The sequence below is a fragment of the Brachyistius frenatus genome, unplaced genomic scaffold (assembly GCF_029030835.1).
Source record: "Brachyistius frenatus isolate BFR_SWC_R1_liver_20210118 unplaced genomic scaffold, ASM2903083v1 Contig_48, whole genome shotgun sequence".
NCBI lineage: Eukaryota > Metazoa > Chordata > Actinopteri > Embiotocidae > Brachyistius > Brachyistius frenatus.
This window is the reverse complement of record NW_027210647.1, coordinates 1,573,483-1,590,635: the sequence shown is the minus strand read 5'-3', so window position 1 is coordinate 1,590,635 and position 17,153 is coordinate 1,573,483. Positions and strand designations below refer to the sequence as shown.

The window sequence follows — 17,153 nt, the reverse complement described above, 5'->3', positions numbered from 1 at the left end:
TTAAAAGTAAAAGGATAAAGACTCCAAAACTCGGTTTACTCTGTTAACTCCTGTTTTTTTTTTGTTTTTTTTTCATTAAATCAAACTGTCCGATCGATGTGCTCTGGGATTGTTAGCGTGGCCTTTACATGCCTCCATCGTCAATCGGCTAGTTTGGTCCTACCCAAAATGGCGATCTTCGTGTAGGGGTCGAAGTGTGATTACCTTTCGCATTTCCATCAATCGCAGAGAGTTTATTTTGATACCTTTCTTAGCCATGTTCACAACAATAGGCCTGCGGGCCGCTCTGAAGTCGTCCGCCGGTGCCCTGTGCTCGGCTGCGTCCGTCAAACCCTGGACGAGCTGCTCGGCTTTACGCTCAGCACCGACAGCGAGCCGCGGTGAGTGTGGGCACGATGGGAAAACGGTGGAAGCTGCAGACAGCGTTTTATTATGACTAGTGTCCACTAACACCTTCCTTTAAGATGTTAGGTAGCCGGGGCGTTACTTAACTAACAGCAGTCGGTTCCTAATACTCGGAACCCCAATTCATTCAAATGGGAGGGTCAAAATATTAGGAACACCTCCCCCCCTGTAACAATAATAAAAAAAAAATTACTGTCGCCAAAATGATCATCAAAATAAATGAACAGCTCTCAATCAAATTGAATAACGGCTAAACAATCCCCATGAACTGAAAATGTAGTGCTGGACTGTTATAATATTCCTAATATGTCACCTGTGAGTGTTTTTTTTTTTTTAATGTTGTAGCTTATTAGTGTATTCAATAGGACTAGGTAGGTAGGTAGGTATTTACTTTATTAATCCCCGAGGGGGAATTTTTTTTTTAATTTACATAACTACATAACACACATACATAACTACACCGTTATGTGTGCATTATCACTTAAATGTCCTATGATTCAAAGTTGTATCGCCATTGCAAGTTTACAAGTAGAGTATTTCCGTCTCTGAACAAGCAAAACAAATATTTTAGAAAAACTATATTGGAAATACAGGCATCAAAGTAAAAACTCAAAGGTGAAAAAGTGAATGCACCTGACACGCAACTTAGAAAACCTGTAATCATTGAAACTAAATTAAGTACAACTGTGATTTTTCAATTAGAATTGGAAGAACATTGGCTTAGGCCTTTTCTCATTTTTGTACTTTTACAGCAGCACACAAGTGGAACGGACGAGTGAATAAGCAATTTAAAAAATAAATAATAATAACATAATTACAAACTAAATATATACATAAATACAAAAAGTATATTTAATACTCTCATTATGTGTGTTGCATTGCTCTAAAATATCACTCTTACAGTAGAAATTCAGAGGTTTTGCCAAATCTTATTTTAATTTTAAACCATTTTGAAGAGTTTGCATTATGCTAAAATAGTCATTCCTCTTGCGTAATAACTGCTGAGAACTGTTAACATCGTAGAAACAAGACTCCAGACAGCATTTCTGGTCTCCCTCCTCCGGTTCTCACATTTTTGGGGAGCATTTAATAACATAATCCTCAACAACCTGACTGGTGGACTTGTTAGATAGTTGAAAATGACTTTAAGTCTGAGGTTTAGTACCAAACATTTGTGCAGGTTGAACTATAAAAGAGGTCCTGCGGACACCACTAAACATGATCGTTGATGCTACTTTATTCTCTAAGACTGCGTGTGTTTGCTTCCCCCTGTATTCGTTTGCGTGCTCAATCTAATGCATCGTTTTGTATCATTATTATTATCATCATATCACAAGCTTTACTTTCATTTTCCCTTCAAGTTAACTAGAATGTGATAACTTGTTTTCTCACTTACACCGTCCTATTTTCCGGTTGCTGACAGTCACAAATGTACCAACCCTTTATTCACAGGCCTGCCCAGAGCAATATGGCTTGTAGACCACTTCAGTAATGTCAGTGAAGAAATACTCTTAAGCCAACGTCATCATATATTTGACTGGGTGTACAGTTTCTAGTCTGTGAAATATCAAATAAATTATACAGTTCTAGCAAACAGAACTAAAATCACTGTCAGGGTTTTAATAAAAAAAAAAATGTAACCTGCCTTCAAATATTTGACTTTTCTTACAATAGTATAAACTGTTCTATTCGCCAAAGATCGCTGCGATCGTCTTCAGTGGATTGCGGTGTTCGTCGTACATGTGGCTGGATTTCTAATGGAGGGCTGAATCTTTAGTGTTTGGAGAAAATGACATAATTTCATGATATTGAAAACCACTGTGCTCTCATCATCCGGTACATGCGCAGGCATGTTTTATCTGTAGTGTGGGACAGCCACATTTTACAGATTGTCTTGATGGTGCTCTTGAAATCGTTCGCTCAGTCACGCACCTTAAACTTGATGATCAGTTGCATCGTCAGCCTGTAAAATTCCTCTCACCAGAGAAGAAAAGCTGAGTTTGTTGGATTTGGACGAATTGGAGTGACTTTCTGAAAAAGTCGAGCAAAAAGTGTCCCTCTTCCACACCAATATTTTATAGCCATCGAAAGTCACTTTTCAAACTATATTACTTTACGTATCACTCATTTCTTCAGCTTTAATGTTCCATAGCGTGTCTTTGGACATAATGTTAACATACACAATCATTGTGAAACTGCCAACATGCAAAACTGTGACACAGATAATTGTATTGAATTCTTTTGTAACTTTTGTCTTTTGCAGGATAAACATTCTCTCCCGTCCTCTGTGGTTCCATGTTACCATCAGCTTTGACTACATTTCCACCCTTAATATTTCATTTTTAATTCACCTGCTCTTTAGGCACTGGCTATTTGTCCTCTTCTGAGCCCAAGCTAATGATGATCCTCTTGTTTATGCATTTTTTTTTTTTTTTATAAATTTGTTTTCCCATCATTGAATCTATTACAAATGTGTGAAAAGGCACAAAGATTCCAACATTTTTCTTTCTCAGTTGCAGGAAGCTTCGCTGTTCCACCACCAGTGAGACATTATGCTCGGGTTGCAAAGAAAAAGAAGACAGGTATCTTATGAGGCATCATCAAACCATGTTTGTACCTTTTGCACCTGATTTAAGCTAAATGTTTTCGTCTAAGTATCTGGTTTCTTCCAGGTCCGGAGAGCCAGCTCAGTGATCTCCCTCCAACAATGCTGATGTTGGATTATGCAGCTGTACCCCTCACTCAAACGTAAGCGCACATACAAACGTGTAAAATTTAAATTTACAACACATGATCAATGTGCATTCAAATATGTATTAGATTAATCATATACTCCTTTGACACCACTTTTTTTTCCTGCTAACAGGAGTGACGACATTGTCAAGCGACTTCTCTCATTGGAGTTGGCGAGTCATGTAAGACATCACTGTGTTGTTCATTTCTTTGTGATTGCCTCCCGAGAAATGCATGTTGGTCTACCTTTTTCAGAATGTAGAGTCATAAACAAGTAGATTATTATAACTAACACATAAAACTAATGATGTTCATGTCTTCAGAGTGAAAAGCTGCAGCTGAAAAAGGAGCAGCTGATTGCAAAAGTCCAGAGGGACGAAAGTGACCACAGCTCAGTGGAAGTTAAGGGTGAGATGCCAGTGTTTGTATTTTAGTGAACACACTATGTGCATGATCAAACAGAAGCCACATCTTACTATAAATGAATGGTATGATGATTAAATTGCCCCTCTGATCTGTCTCTCTTCAGTGGCTGTTTTGACTGCAAGAATCCGAAACTATCAGGAACATTTGCAAAAACATCACAAGGTGGGTTTTATAAAAATGATGTAACTAACATGTTTCAGGGCAGTTGACTCGTACCACCAGAGCTTTCACATATGAGTATGTCTCTCCATATTTCCTGCATGCAATGTGCTACAGGATATCCTGTGACTCCCCCACATTAAACCGAAACATGTGTAATATACCCGAGGTCAGAAGTTTCCATGTTACATCACACATCTAAGAGTTTTATTAAAAATGACAGATAGGGAATAAAGACTCTAGCCTAGAAACTGTTTATCTGTTGCATTTGTTAGAAGATGAGTGTATAAAGTGGGCTTTATTTCTGCCTGTTTAAAACTATTTAAATCCCATTTGTAGTTCACTTTTATGTGTTGTCTCATGTCAGGACAAAGCTAACAAGAGGCGGATGCTGATGGCCATTGACCGAAGGAAAAAGCTTTTGAAAAACCTTCGGTTGGTTCGCTTTGACACCTTTGAGAAAGTGTGTGAGCAGCTGGGCATCACTTACACCTTCCCCCCAGAGTACTACAGACGGGCCACCCGCCGCTGGCTGGCCAAGAAAGAGTTCTGCATCAAGGTAGCAAACCAATAACCACATTATTCTGCTTACATTCATATTTACTTTGCACAATAGTGTGTATTGTTTTAATTGGGCAGTGTCCTGTATAACAGTGATATCAGCTGGACAAGGCTGTAAATTTAGATATCCATTAAACACAAGACTTTACCACTTGTGTCTTAAAGCATTACCTCAAGCTTCCTTGTAGGTTTGTTTACGCCAACATGTTGAGGGTGACATTTCATGCTGGTTTGTGTGTGTCTCTCTCTTGTCAGGTCTTCAAAGCAGTGCAGAAGCAGAGAGCACAGCAGAGAATGGAGATGAAGCAGAGTTTAAGCTCCACAGAAACGGAGGCAGACAAGACAAAAGCAGCTGAGACCCAATGAAACAGCTCATTGTAAATGTTTGTCTCGATGGAAATCTTCACTTTCACACCTTCAGATGTGGTGAAGTGGCATGTGGATAAATAGGTTCTTTTTTTTTCATGTGTACCATCATACAATATTATTTGCGTTTGCTTTCAGGTTGATGTCAGAATCATCTGAAAGTGTCACAACCTAATGAAAATAAAAATGTCCCACAAAGTTGTATTGAAATGTATTCACTCTGAGATGATTGACTATCAGTTAGATATGTTTAATATGTGTCTGCACAAAACAAAAGTTGTGAAGCCAGACTGCAAAGTTTCGGCTGCAGCTGAAAGGATAACTCGCCATGTGGTGAATCACATGAGAACTACGCCTAAACAGCATTCTGTGGGTGGACACTGACAGGCAAGTTATTGCGCAATCTTCAGTACTAAGCAATCACATTATTAGTACTTCTTCTTTCAATACTATTTTAACTGTGTTTGCCGTGTTTGGGGTTTTACATTATGCCTAATTTCCTACATTTTTAGGAGCATTTCTGTTTATTTCAATATGATTCATCTTTTTCAGGATAGTTTAAATGATATGATGTCAAACGTTCTTATAGAAAAGGCTATTAAAAGTAATGCAATGTCATAGAAAAACTTGTGTCAAAATTTTGTTGACTGCCACATGTTAATGAAACAGGTCACGTTGAAGCTAGAGGTGGAGTTGCTACAGATTTTTGGTCATTTAGATGTTTTTGGTCCCAATAAAAAAGATCTTGTGATCCTGTACAACATCACAAACTGTCATACAATCACATATTCATCATTTAATTTCATACCCAATGTGCAAGATAACAAAATAATACATTCCCAAAGTATCACCTTCACTACCTTCTGAATGAACTTAATTTTTGCCTCTCAATGTTTCAAGTTATTTCAGAGGTCAGTCTTGCAATAACAACAAATGCACACGTGTGTACAACATGGACATCAATATGAAGCCTTGAATTCCCTCGGGGGATTCAGTTAATCTTAAAACAACTGCATGCAGGCCCTGTGATGGACTGCCGACCTGTCCAGAGTGTACCCTGCCTTCGCCCAAAGTGAGCTGAGATTGGCTCCAGCCCCCCCCCCCCCCCCCCCCCCCGTGACCCTGTTCAGGATATAACGGGTATAGATAATGGATGGATGGACAACTGCATGTAGTTTGGTGCTGGTTTGACTCCTGAGTAAATACATGCCTGCTTTTACAAACTGCACTGATGACTTGTTGATCGATTAAAACCTTAAAACCATGTGACAAAGAACGTGATGCATTTGTGGGTAACACATGAAAGTGTGGTCTAAACAACTCTGAGAACTGCATGAGTTCCCTGAACTGTGCAGAGCTGATCTCAGTCATCAGCCGATATGCAATCTATTGACCTGCTGCTGTTTGAGAATTTAGCATCAATCAGCCTCAAAGCAAAGCAGTAGTTTTCGTTTGTTGACCCACAGTGCATCACTGCATATGTTTGTCATCCGCAGAAACAGCAGTTTGTTAGCAAACCAGCATTTCACAGCTCTACCTCCGTCACAGCTTCCTGTGTGGTGTGCAGCTTGTCAGTTTGATCAGGAGGAGTTCAGACTCACACAATCTTCTGGTAAGTGACACCTTTTTTTCCGCTTGCAGTAGGTTAACTTCTAACTTTACTGCTCATTTAGTTAAACTGATATTTGCAAATCAAAACACTAAACCTTATAAATTCATACAATAAATGATTTGCTGCAGCATTAATAAAAGATAACATGGCATGTGTTTCAATAACATATTTAAATATACCTGTATAATGATCTACTACTGTCCCAACTAAATACAGAATATAGTTACAGAAACAAAATCCTAAAGACAAAATTCCCAAAAAAAACTCAAAAAGTCAAGTCTTTCAACTTTAAACCAAATTTCAAAACAAATCTGAGCAAGATTAGTAATCTACATCTTAAATTGGTACACACTGTCTGTGTTGGGAAGGACTTTCTGATTGCAAAACAATTAACACTTTATTATTGTGTAAATCACACAAAATGCGCAAAGCAGGTCCAGGTCTTGTTTGGTGTTAAAGGAAAAAACTCTCTAAAAGCATTTGTTGAAATAGCTTTGCGTTGATCTTACTGAGTGCTGATTGAGTGGTAGAGTGTGTCGAACACATTCATGATATCGTAGGTTTTATTCTCCCATTGAGAGCACTGTGACACTTCTTACTCTGGAAATTACATGAGCAAATGTGACAAGAATATTGCAACAATCTGCACTTTTGCCACAGTTCTTACAGCTGAATGTGTCTTTAACTAGATAGCTAAATCAAAACAAGCAGATCCAGTGATCCAAATGTCGAACCCGGTGGTCTCCCATCAACCAGGCGCAGGCGGCTACGGGACAAATGTCCAAACAGGAGAATGGAGCACAGGCTTGTGCTCCTGCTGCAGTGACATATTCGTCTGTGAGTATATGTCACACAATTTGTCCATGCACCAAAGATACACTCAGGCATGTTTTGTTCAGAGAGATTGTGTTTTCTGGGTCAAAAATTCACAAAGAAATGATCTTAAATTAATTCCGTTGTTCAGGTGCCCTTGGTTTTATCTGCCCAATGGCTCTGAGCTGCTACACAGCAAATAAGTATGGAGAACACAGTTGTTTGGCTTGTGTGCCAGGAGGCTTGACGGCCATGAGGACTCATATGAGACTGACCTACGGTATTCAGGTATGTTACACAAACCAACATAGCTATTAATGATTCAAGTTTCAGAATGCCCTTTCTTGTGTCTTGGGCTCTGCAATAACCTGGCTCTTATAAAAGTTAAAGATTTCATGAAAATAGGAAATGTTGGGTGTTCCTTGAAATTGAGAAACACAAAGCACTGCACACTTCCTCAAAGAAGGTTAACGTTGAGTTTGATTTGTTGTTGCAATTTTTTTAACCACAGGGAACAGTGTGCAATGATGCCTTGATGACTTTTTTCTGCGGACTTTGTGAAGTGTGCAGGATGGCGCGAGAAATCCGCATCAGGAATGGAGACGTCACACTGTAATAACAGGAGGGAGTTTTTTGATTATGCTCAGCTTGTAGGTAATTTGTTTATTCCTTGAGCTTTCACATAAGCAGAGCAAAGATGGAGCTGCTAAATAAACATGCAGTTCAATGCATTAAATGTAATTTTTCAGTATGCACCTGTGTAAATTTATTTTGTTTACTCTTCAATGTAAAAGAAATATGTAACAACTCCAAATGTGATGGTGATGTGAGGATCATTTGACCTACTGTCGAAGTTGTGACCCCCTAAATTAAACGTACTTGATGTCCTTTATCATATGTTATGGTATCAGCAATGAAGTTGTCAACAGTTAAACGAATGAGTAATTTCCATTTTTCAATTAAACAAGTTAGAAAACATATACATTATTTTGTGTTCTGATATGATGGAAACATAATAAATAAATGAGCTGAGTTTGTATTTTTTTTATTTTTATTTTTTTACTCTATATTCTCACGAGATTCCCCAGAAACACGGGCTCTAATAGCACGTGACGCAGGCGCACAAAGACAGCTCCTTTAAATTCACGCTGGTTAAAAAGAAAGTTTTACGCTCCTCTGGCCCCGCCCCTTACCCTTACACCAGAACCTCTGATTGGCTGCTTTCTTCGTGGCCTGGCAACCAGAAGAGGCTTTACCAAACAGACAGAATCGCACGGCAAACACTCGGGCTAGCCACAGTCGCTTGGCTGCCTTCATTTATTTATTTTTTTCCCCCGAAAAGATTCAAGCGTTCAGATACCGTCATGTCTTCGAGGACTCTGCCGCTACTCTTTATTAACCTCGGCGGCGAAATGCTGTACATCCTGGACCAGCGGCTTCGAGCACAGAATATACCCGCTGACAAAGCTAAGAAAGGTAGCTGGCTTAGCAGCTAAACGGCTAACAACACAAATGTCACCCTGCTGCAAGTGAAACGTTAATGTCACCCCGTGAGAAGTACACGTTCAGTTTAGTCTGTTTGTTTGTTTACTTGTTGGTGTGTCGGTAAGTATCGGCGACTCAGTGAAAGTCAATATAGTCAAGAGGTAAAAAAAAAAATGAATGAGTCAGTTGGTTGTGTTTTGGTGAAGTAACCCGCGTAGACCACCATTGTTGGACAATGAAGTAAGTTTTGTTATTTCCTGTGATTTATTGTCTATAAATGGGAAGCCACTTCTATCATAACGGGCTTTAGTAGACAGCCTGGCTCCCGCAGAATGACTTTTAATGCTATATGGTGTACATACATGTTCAGCATACATCTATCGTGTAGATTTAACAGGGGTGTCAAACATACGGCCCGCGGGCCGGATCCGGCCCGCCAGGGGGTCCAGCTCGGCCCGCCGGATGACTTTGCTAAGTGTGAAAATTACAGAAAGACATACATTGCATTTCTATGAGAATATGGAGGTTTATGAGTACAAACGTTTTGTAATTTTTTTTTTTTTAATCGATCCAGTAATTGCTTCAGAAACAGTCAATTGACTATTGACGTCAATAATGTGACGTCAAACGCGTCACAAAGCGAGGGAATCTGCAGAGAGCCCAGGCAGATAAACAGTGGGCTAATGTCTTGAGTTTTTGGTCTTTATGTTTCTAGTTTATTGTAGAAAGACCTTTAAAATAGGGTTTATCATCCAAAAACCTTCACCAATGATTTAAACATAGAGAAATGTTGTCGTTATGTATGCGTTATTATGCTATGATTTTACTGGTCTGGCAGTATGTGGCCCCTTAACTAAAGTGAGTTTGACACCCCTGGTGTAGAACCACATTTGACAGAGAGATGTAATAAACAGTCTGGTTTCAGAACATAATTTCATCTAACTTCTTTTAATTCATAAAGTTTCCACAATAGCCGGCTGGATAGAGGAGGACAGAAAGAGAGGTATTCCTATCATGCACTAATGCATTTGCAGCTCTTTGCTCTGCTTCAGCCTCGCCACCCGCTGCATTAACAATAGGTAAATGAACAGCAGATAAGACCTTATTCGCACTGATCAACTCACTAATCATGTGCTGTCAGATGCTGGGCCACTCAGGTGATCAGGCCCTAGCCACAAACTTAATTGATTATGAATTCCTTAGTTGTAATTAGGTCAAATATGTCCAAATTCTGTGAGTCAAGTTAAAGAAAGTTTCCAAGCTCCCAAGCTGGCTTTTGTCTAAAAATCAATGTTTTATGTGCCAAAAAAAATACATGCGCTTCATAATGTATTCATGTGCTTTTCAGCATATGTGGAGAACACCATCTGGGGCTCACCCCATTTCTAATCTATGTCAGCACCAAGACTAAGGTTGTTTTCCCAACTTTTTTTTATTCTATTCCATTTTTTTTATTTTTTTATTTCTCTCTTCCTTTAGTTAATTGAGCTTCCGCTTGCTTTACGGGTAAATAGAGCTCCTGCAAAATGTAAAAAGGTGAATATAGTTGAATGGTTTGACCTTTGACAGATATTAACAGTGATTGGGATTAGCTACGACAGTGATGCACAGAAGTGAGAACAGCAAACCATAATCTTGTAACCAAACCATTTACAATCTGGATGTAGGCCTTCTACCAATTAGGATAAATTGCTGATGGCTCGCCATGCTGCTGCTTTGTTAGGGCCTTTGGGATTAAGCTCTTGATGAAATTGGTTTGGCCAGTATATAGTATAGAGTGCTCCTCTCCCTGCTTCTCATCCTGCAATGTGGAAAGTACATTTGTCTAACCTCTTTGTGGACTTGTCTGTTGTGCTGTTTGCCTGACTAGTTATGAATGACATAATCACCACCATGTTCAACAAGAAGTTCCTGGAAGAACTTTTCAAGCCACAGGAGCTTTATTCCAAGAAGGCGCTGCGGACTGTGTTCGACAGGCTGGCTCATGCATCCATAATGAGACTCAACCAAGCTAGTATGGACAAGGTGAGTTGTTATGTACACAGATGTTGCCACACATCAATCACGTTCCTTCATCAACTTCACAGAGCTGGCTGTTTGTTATGCATCCCTTTTTATTAATCTACATACCAATCAGTCCTTTGCATAACAAGTGCATGACTAGTTTACTATATCATTTTGTTGCCTTTAAGTTTACCCATAATGCTGTACGGCTGCATTATAGAGCAATACATACACTCTGTATGTGGCTCCCCCTGCTGTTTATTATACAACAACACCATGCATTTATTTTGGATGACCGAGACAGTTACCTTGTGCCCCTCTTTACAGCTCTATGACCTGATGACCATGGCTTTCAAATATCAGGTGCTTCTCTGTCCTCGACCGAAGGACATCCTCCTCGTCTCCTTCAACCACATGGATGCAATCAAAGACTTTGTGAAAGATACTCCCAGCATCCTCAGCCAGGTCGATGAGACCTACCTGCAGCTTATAGAGGTACGACATGTGGGACTTCACTGTCGTCACATTTTTTTATCAACAGGAGCAGGTAGCAAATTTGTTATTTTGTGTGTGTGTGTGTGTGTGTGTGTGTGTGTGTGTGTGTGTGTGTGTGTGTGTGTGTGTGTGTGTGTGTGTGTGTGTGTGTGTGTGTGTGTGTGTGTGTTAGAAGAGATAAACTACAAAAAGGATCGCAAACTTGTTTTACTATACAAAGAAGAGGGGAGGGAAACCAATTAAGAGTAAAAATAAAAAAAAGAGAGTCAGAGAGAGTTTATTAATGTATTGTCAGCTGTGGATTATGAACTGTCTTTATACTAGCTAGTAACATATTACTAGTCATTGTTTGTTCTCAGGCAGGATTTAAGAACCTGCAGTGTAGTTACATGATCAAGAGGAAAGTCCGATCTGTGTCACAATCTTATAACTAAATACATTTTGGAAGGCCCACATATCAGACGTTTACAATTAAGACAGAGAAAGCTGCCCGGTCCTACAACATGCCGAGGTAACAATAGAAGCTTTTGATATAAGCATTAAGTGGCAATGCCTTAGAGAAAGATACATTTTGAAAGTAAATTAATTTGTTTTTATTTATTATACATAGATTATAATATTTTTAAAATCTTCTTAATCTAAAAAATTTTAACCGCATAAAAGCTAGTTCTCATTTCATTATTTAGTACATAATTATGTTTTTATTAATGCCAATTCAGACATGAGAAGTGTCTAATATTTTTTTGTAGTGACTGACTGCACATTTATTGATAGAAAATATACAAAAGATAGATGTAAATATTTTAGAATATTATTTTTTTTTGCCTTTATGCTCATCTTCCAGCCCCCCCTCACACACACACACACTTTTTTACACCAGTTTAGATATCTTTACTCTTTCTTTACTTCTTAGATGTATACACCGATGTCCTATGGTGAATTCCAGTTGATTAGACAAACTCTTCTTATCTTCTTCCAAGACATGCACATAAGGGTAAGTCCATTAAATGTGACATTTAATTATGGGAACCGTATTAATTACAGAAGTAACACTCCTTTTTGTTTTGTGATTTATTTGCTTTCGTATGTCTTTTTTCCCCCCTCTCTTTCTGTGTCTTTCTCTTCTACGCCAGGTGTCTATTTTTCTAAAGGACAAAGTCCAGAACTCAAATGGCCGCTTTGTACTTTCCACCACTGGTCCTGTGCCCCATGGAACACAAGTCCCTGGCTTGATAAGGTACTACAGTGTACAGCTCTTATCCCTCAGACCGAAATACTCTAAAGAATGACAGAGGTGACTGAGATAGAAAAAGTGTCCCTCATAGTTAACTTAGCCATTGATCCATCCAGTGATCTTTAATGTTTGACTTTATGTCTTCTATATAGCCTGCTTACTATCTTACTTAGACACTGTAATCTGATGTTATGTAGGCTTCTCTGCGGCTAATTGCATTACAGAGGTTTTGTTGAACAAGCGTTTGACTTCTAATTTTAGATGCGCTGTATGTTTAGCTTGGATCAAATTTCTTAAGGATTGTATTTGCACAGTGAAACATTTAAAGCATCGAGGAAACACGCTCACATGCAAACATCTGAGCTGAGCCACCTACTTAAGACAATGAATTATATCATAGGCAAAGGGAAGTGCTGTGGATACAGAAGGTATTGACAGCTTTCTTGTCTGCACTTTTGTGTTTTCTGGTCGTTTCAGGATGTTCAGCTGTACTGGTGGGGAAATGAAAAGGCTGCACTTCAATAATGGAGGGAACTACAATGCGGCGCTCCGGGAGGGATCTTTTGAGATTTTTGGAGACAGGGTCACAAAACTAGGCACAAACATGTAAGGCACTGCAACTGAACATGACTCGGTACTTTTTCAACTGTGGCAGTTGGTTAAGAACCATACGTCATCCAGGTCAAGAGATATTTTGAAATCATTAAATAAACAACAGTTGGGCCTGATAGTCCAGATAACACATCAGTCCTTGTCATAGAGTGCAAAACACTTTAGCATCTGTGGTCTGTTTCTTAATATTATGGTGTGAATACCTGTAGAGGATTAAATGATGGAGAATCTACCATTTAGTAAAAAGTATCAAATCTACTAGATGATTAAACAAACCAAAAAGCCCACAAATGTTTGCTTTAATCATCTTAATTAATGCTATGATAGTTTGCCGGTATATTTCCAAGGTATTATAAATAAAGCATTTGCAAGTCATCTTTTGTCAGTATGTTACATGGACATATGCACTGATTCTCTCTTTGTCATGTTTTCATTCAGGTACAGTGTAAGCCGCCCCGTGGAGACTCACATGTCTGGTACATCTAAAAATTCTGCTCAACACACAAAGGTGAAACAATAATTGTTTTATTAATACTCAAAGGAAATAATTAAGGTTATTTTTGACAAATAGAGCTTTAAGATTGGTTCTTCTGATGTGTTTTAACTCTTTACGGTGTCAGTCAGTGTATAACAGGCCCAGGAATTTGATGAAGAGACCCTGGAACAGAGCTATACTTTACTTCCTGATGCCATATCATCATTAAGAACAGGATCTTGTAAACAAGTAAAGTGAACAAGCAATTGTGTGTCAACAGGTCAATACTGCTCCAAACCCTCTAGCCAAAGAGGAACTGAACCTGTTGGCCAGGTTAATGGGGGGGTTAGAAGTTCAGAAACCTGGAAACACAGACACCGGCTTCCGAGTTAACCTCTTTGCCACAGATGAAGAGGAAGAGTAAGTATGCTTATATGTGATGTATGGCACTAAAATTAAACTGCTACTGTTTCCTGTTTGAAAAATACTATTTATCTTGTTTGAATCAATCACAACTAACATCGTGACTCCTCTTTATCACAGAGAGGCGTTAATATCAAGACCCAATGATCTTTCATATGGAGTCATAAACATCCAAGCCACAAAGGTAAAGCTTCGATAGCTCTCCTCACAAATTATTTTTGGAGGAAAGAGTTACATGTCCAGTATTTGTTTAATAGTCATCTCAATTTTACAGCACAATAAATGACAGAAACGCTGTCCAACCACAGGACTGTTTTGTCCCTGTTATCAGGGTACAAACTACACAACTGATCTCAGACAAGATGTATTAATAGCATATTTACTCTGGTTCATGGTCATGTTATTTGTTTTGTTTTGGACTATCAGCTTCCCTTTTCAAAGCCCCTTTTCCTCTTGCTCTCTGATTGGATACTACTACCCCCTGTCATTTTACCCTTGTCGCCAAGGTCCCCCAGTTGCATCTTGCTTTTGGCTGCAATGAAATCAAACATGTTTGAAACCCAATGTAGTGTCTGGACCCACCTTGGACATGCTTGGACTCGTGGGGATAGGCATGAGCACATATTTTGTGATAACTCCAGGCTTTTCAACTCAGATCTAACAAATTTGGGACTGACAAACCTCTGCAAAAACCTTGTAGTGTGCACTGGCCCAGACATGTTGGCCTCACAACTCATAAGCTGTCTTTTATCCCTAATAAACAAGAGCCAAACGTCACTTATCTTAGGGACACACTTAAATACATATAGTCAATAATCAAGGATGTGAGGCTTTGCCTCAAACCGGATTTACTGTAATGAGGTATAAGTCCTTGTGATGATCACTCTAACACAGTGATTGGTGGACAACATTGTCTTTCAGGACCAGCAAGCCAATGCTGAGCTGGCCAAGATCATGGGAGAGTTTACAGAATCTGGAGATCAGTCTCCCAGTGCCAGCAGCAAAGGAGATGACCTTCTGGCCATGATGGACGGACTGTGACACGGTCACCCCTTGACAGAAATGCCCAGGATGCAATGCATCGTCTACTACTGAAGGCCAGTCTGCTGTCTATATCTGCAAATACACTGCAGCAACCTCACATGCAGACAGAGAACCTTGCTTTTGAGGTGCTTTTAAATGCAGATGTGAGCAGGTGTTTCCATTGGTTGTCTGACAAACAACTTTATATTTGCATTTAACAACAAACCTTAAGCTGTAATATGCTATAAAAGTATGGTTGCTATAAACTGAAGAGTTTCAGTGCAACAGTGTCAGCGTGTTGAACAAGTGTATGTGATAATAGCAAAACATTTTACATAATGTCAAGATGTTGGCATTTTTTAACATCAGCACATAAGATACCTTTCCTTTATTTTCAAATGTCTTTCCTTAAATGTCAGTCACAGTCACAGTTACAATTACATCACAGTTTTAGTTGATTTTCTAGCCATAATTGCAAGATTGTTTATTTCGTGATATTTTGCATTACAAGTATGTCTTTTATTCACACAGTGTGAAGAGTTTGTTAACCTCTTCTGTATTAAATGATGTTGTTATAGAATCAGAGGAAACCCAAGTGCTCTTTCTATGGTGAGAAGTAGATACTCAAATCTTTGTTTTGGTAAGAAATGTGTTCATCTAACATCGGGAGCAACTTGTCAGACATATCCCACAACCCTGTGATGTCTATGAATTTTGAGATAAGACCCAGAGATGTTCTCATGTGCACATGAGTGTATTGTTATAATATAGAGTAATGTAATATAAGCAATTGTCCAATATGTAAATATGTTTATTGCATACTTTATTCATTGAATGTATCATATTCTGTGTATAGGGAAGTGTATATTCCTGCAATTGTTGAATGTGACATTTTTAATGAATAGATGAAAAAATTACCAATAATAATAATAACATGTTGTTATATGCATTATGCCATTAAGTGTATCATAAGCTTTAGTACTGATGCAATACAGTGTTAAAATGGCATGAACATTGTAATAGTGTGTTGTAGTCAGTCATTTCTAGCAGCAGGGGGAGCTGTACGATCTTTACAGGCAGCATGTTCTTTCTGTCATCAGTCCAAACTGAATGCCACACATTGTGATAACACTCCTTTTATTTAAAAGCCAGCAAAAGGTGATAGATGTGCTCCTTTGACCAAGGTTTTCTTTACTAATTTGCCCTTCGGAGTGCAGGAACCACTAAAATAAAAACAAACAAAGTTTGATTTATCATTTTGATGTATACTTCAGTGATATACCTATAAACCAGAACATTAAAAGCAATTTACTTCAACATCATCCACGATAAGACTCCCCTTCTCCAGCACAGATGAATTCCTTAAGCAACAGTAATCTGTGGTACGCAAGATGTGCAGTCTGTCTGCAGACGAGTCAAAGTAATAAAGTAATAGTCTGTACTTCTCCAGTCAGCCAGCCACACACACACACACACACACACACACAAACAAACACGGTGCATACCATGCAGGCAAAACATGCTGAGACATTTCTCTGAATTGATCTGAGGGAGGAGGATTCTGGTGAGGTCTTCCCAATAAGCTCGGCATAAGAGGAATGAGAAACACTATGTGCCCTGAGGATACAGCCTACTTGCAAAACAAACAGAAACCAGAGCTCATGCGAGTCATCCTGCAACACTCTTCATTGAATTCAACAGAGCTTGCCAGAAAAAGAAAAAAAAAAAAGATCACCACAACTTTCCTGTGTATCAAAAAAGGTTAGTCCTTTTTTAGCAGCACTTTCACAAACAACACAGAAGTTGTTTGCCACAAAAAATATAATAATCACCACATATTTTCTTTTGTCTGTTTGTTTGACTTCATATAAAGTTTGCACTACTAATTGTACTTAGGGGCACAAAGTAATTTACAAAAATATCAATTTACAAACAAAATAGTCCAGTCAGCCTTTTCCTATGCAGGCCAAAAGAACCTCTAAAACATGTTTCTCTCACAGACTCTGCATTCGAGTTATGATTCAGTTTCCTCTTTAAAATGTGTGGCCAGGACACTGTAAAGCCACAGGCTGACATGTGTTTCATGTGGCTGGGGTCATATGCTCTGCTGAGTCAAGGCAAGAAGACTAAAGCTATTCAAATAAGGCCCTGCCATTTAGGTTGTCCTCTGAGTCGGTCACATCTGCCTACTGATTTGAAACTGGTAGCTGTGGGTGGATTTCAAAGTTAATCAGTGAGTCTAAATTGGGAACATAGGTGGGCTCTCCAAAATGTCACTGTCATTCAAAACTGTGCTTGCTGAGTAAATGAGTAAGCAACTGACTTTT

At 38.9% G+C, this 17,153-nt stretch overlaps 3 protein-coding genes across 3 annotated transcripts; all 3 read left to right on the top strand.

Moving 5' to 3' along the window:
* Positions 1-158: 158 nt before the first annotated feature.
* Positions 159-4,860, top strand: mrps15 (mitochondrial ribosomal protein S15). The gene is made up of 8 exons (XM_069703730.1): positions 159-380; positions 2,919-2,987; positions 3,078-3,153; positions 3,272-3,320; positions 3,462-3,546; positions 3,668-3,726; positions 4,091-4,282; positions 4,540-4,860. Exons 1-8 carry the CDS (start codon positions 257-259, stop codon positions 4,648-4,650), a joined length of 765 nt encoding a protein of 254 aa, XP_069559831.1. The 5' UTR covers positions 159-256; the 3' UTR covers positions 4,651-4,860.
* Positions 4,861-6,158: 1,298 nt separating this feature from the next.
* On the top strand, positions 6,159-8,107 carry LOC138623926 (cornifelin homolog). The gene is made up of 4 exons (XM_069703729.1): positions 6,159-6,262; positions 6,952-7,099; positions 7,227-7,363; positions 7,587-8,107. Exons 2-4 carry the CDS (start codon positions 6,988-6,990, stop codon positions 7,689-7,691), a joined length of 354 nt encoding a protein of 117 aa, XP_069559830.1. The 5' UTR covers positions 6,159-6,262; positions 6,952-6,987; the 3' UTR covers positions 7,692-8,107.
* Positions 8,108-8,328: 221 nt separating this feature from the next.
* Positions 8,329-16,145, top strand: oscp1b (organic solute carrier partner 1b). The gene is made up of 10 exons (XM_069703833.1): positions 8,329-8,551; positions 10,431-10,585; positions 10,892-11,059; positions 11,973-12,053; positions 12,193-12,296; positions 12,771-12,899; positions 13,344-13,413; positions 13,661-13,800; positions 13,924-13,987; positions 14,725-16,145. The coding sequence occupies exons 1-10, from the start codon at positions 8,440-8,442 to the stop codon at positions 14,842-14,844; spliced, it is 1,143 nt and encodes a 380-aa protein (XP_069559934.1). The 5' UTR covers positions 8,329-8,439; the 3' UTR covers positions 14,845-16,145.
* Positions 16,146-17,153: the final 1,008 nt, after the last annotated feature.

What these genes read in the sequence shown, in the direction of transcription:
- oscp1b (XM_069703833.1), top strand. Translation starts at nt 8,440, where the DNA reads ATGTCTTCGAGGACTCTGCCGCTACTCTTTATTAACCTCGGCGGCGAA. An exon ending in TCCAAGACATGCACATAAGG is followed by an intron (nt 12,054 to 12,192) that starts GTAAGTCCATTA and finishes CTTCTACGCCAG; the next exon opens with GTGTCTATTTTTCTAAAGGA. An exon ending in GCCACAGATGAAGAGGAAGA is followed by an intron (nt 13,801 to 13,923) that starts GTAAGTATGCTT and finishes TCTTTATCACAG; the next exon opens with AGAGGCGTTAATATCAAGAC.
- LOC138623926 (XM_069703729.1), top strand. Translation starts at nt 6,988, where the DNA reads ATGTCGAACCCGGTGGTCTCCCATCAACCAGGCGCAGGCGGCTACGGG. An exon ending in CTGCAGTGACATATTCGTCT is followed by an intron (nt 7,100 to 7,226) that starts GTGAGTATATGT and finishes TCCGTTGTTCAG; the next exon opens with GTGCCCTTGGTTTTATCTGC. An exon ending in GACTGACCTACGGTATTCAG is followed by an intron (nt 7,364 to 7,586) that starts GTATGTTACACA and finishes TTTTAACCACAG; the next exon opens with GGAACAGTGTGCAATGATGC.
- mrps15 (XM_069703730.1), top strand. Translation starts at nt 257, where the DNA reads ATGTTCACAACAATAGGCCTGCGGGCCGCTCTGAAGTCGTCCGCCGGT. An exon ending in CATTGGAGTTGGCGAGTCAT is followed by an intron (nt 3,321 to 3,461) that starts GTAAGACATCAC and finishes TCATGTCTTCAG; the next exon opens with AGTGAAAAGCTGCAGCTGAA. An exon ending in CAGCTCAGTGGAAGTTAAGG is followed by an intron (nt 3,547 to 3,667) that starts GTGAGATGCCAG and finishes GTCTCTCTTCAG; the next exon opens with TGGCTGTTTTGACTGCAAGA.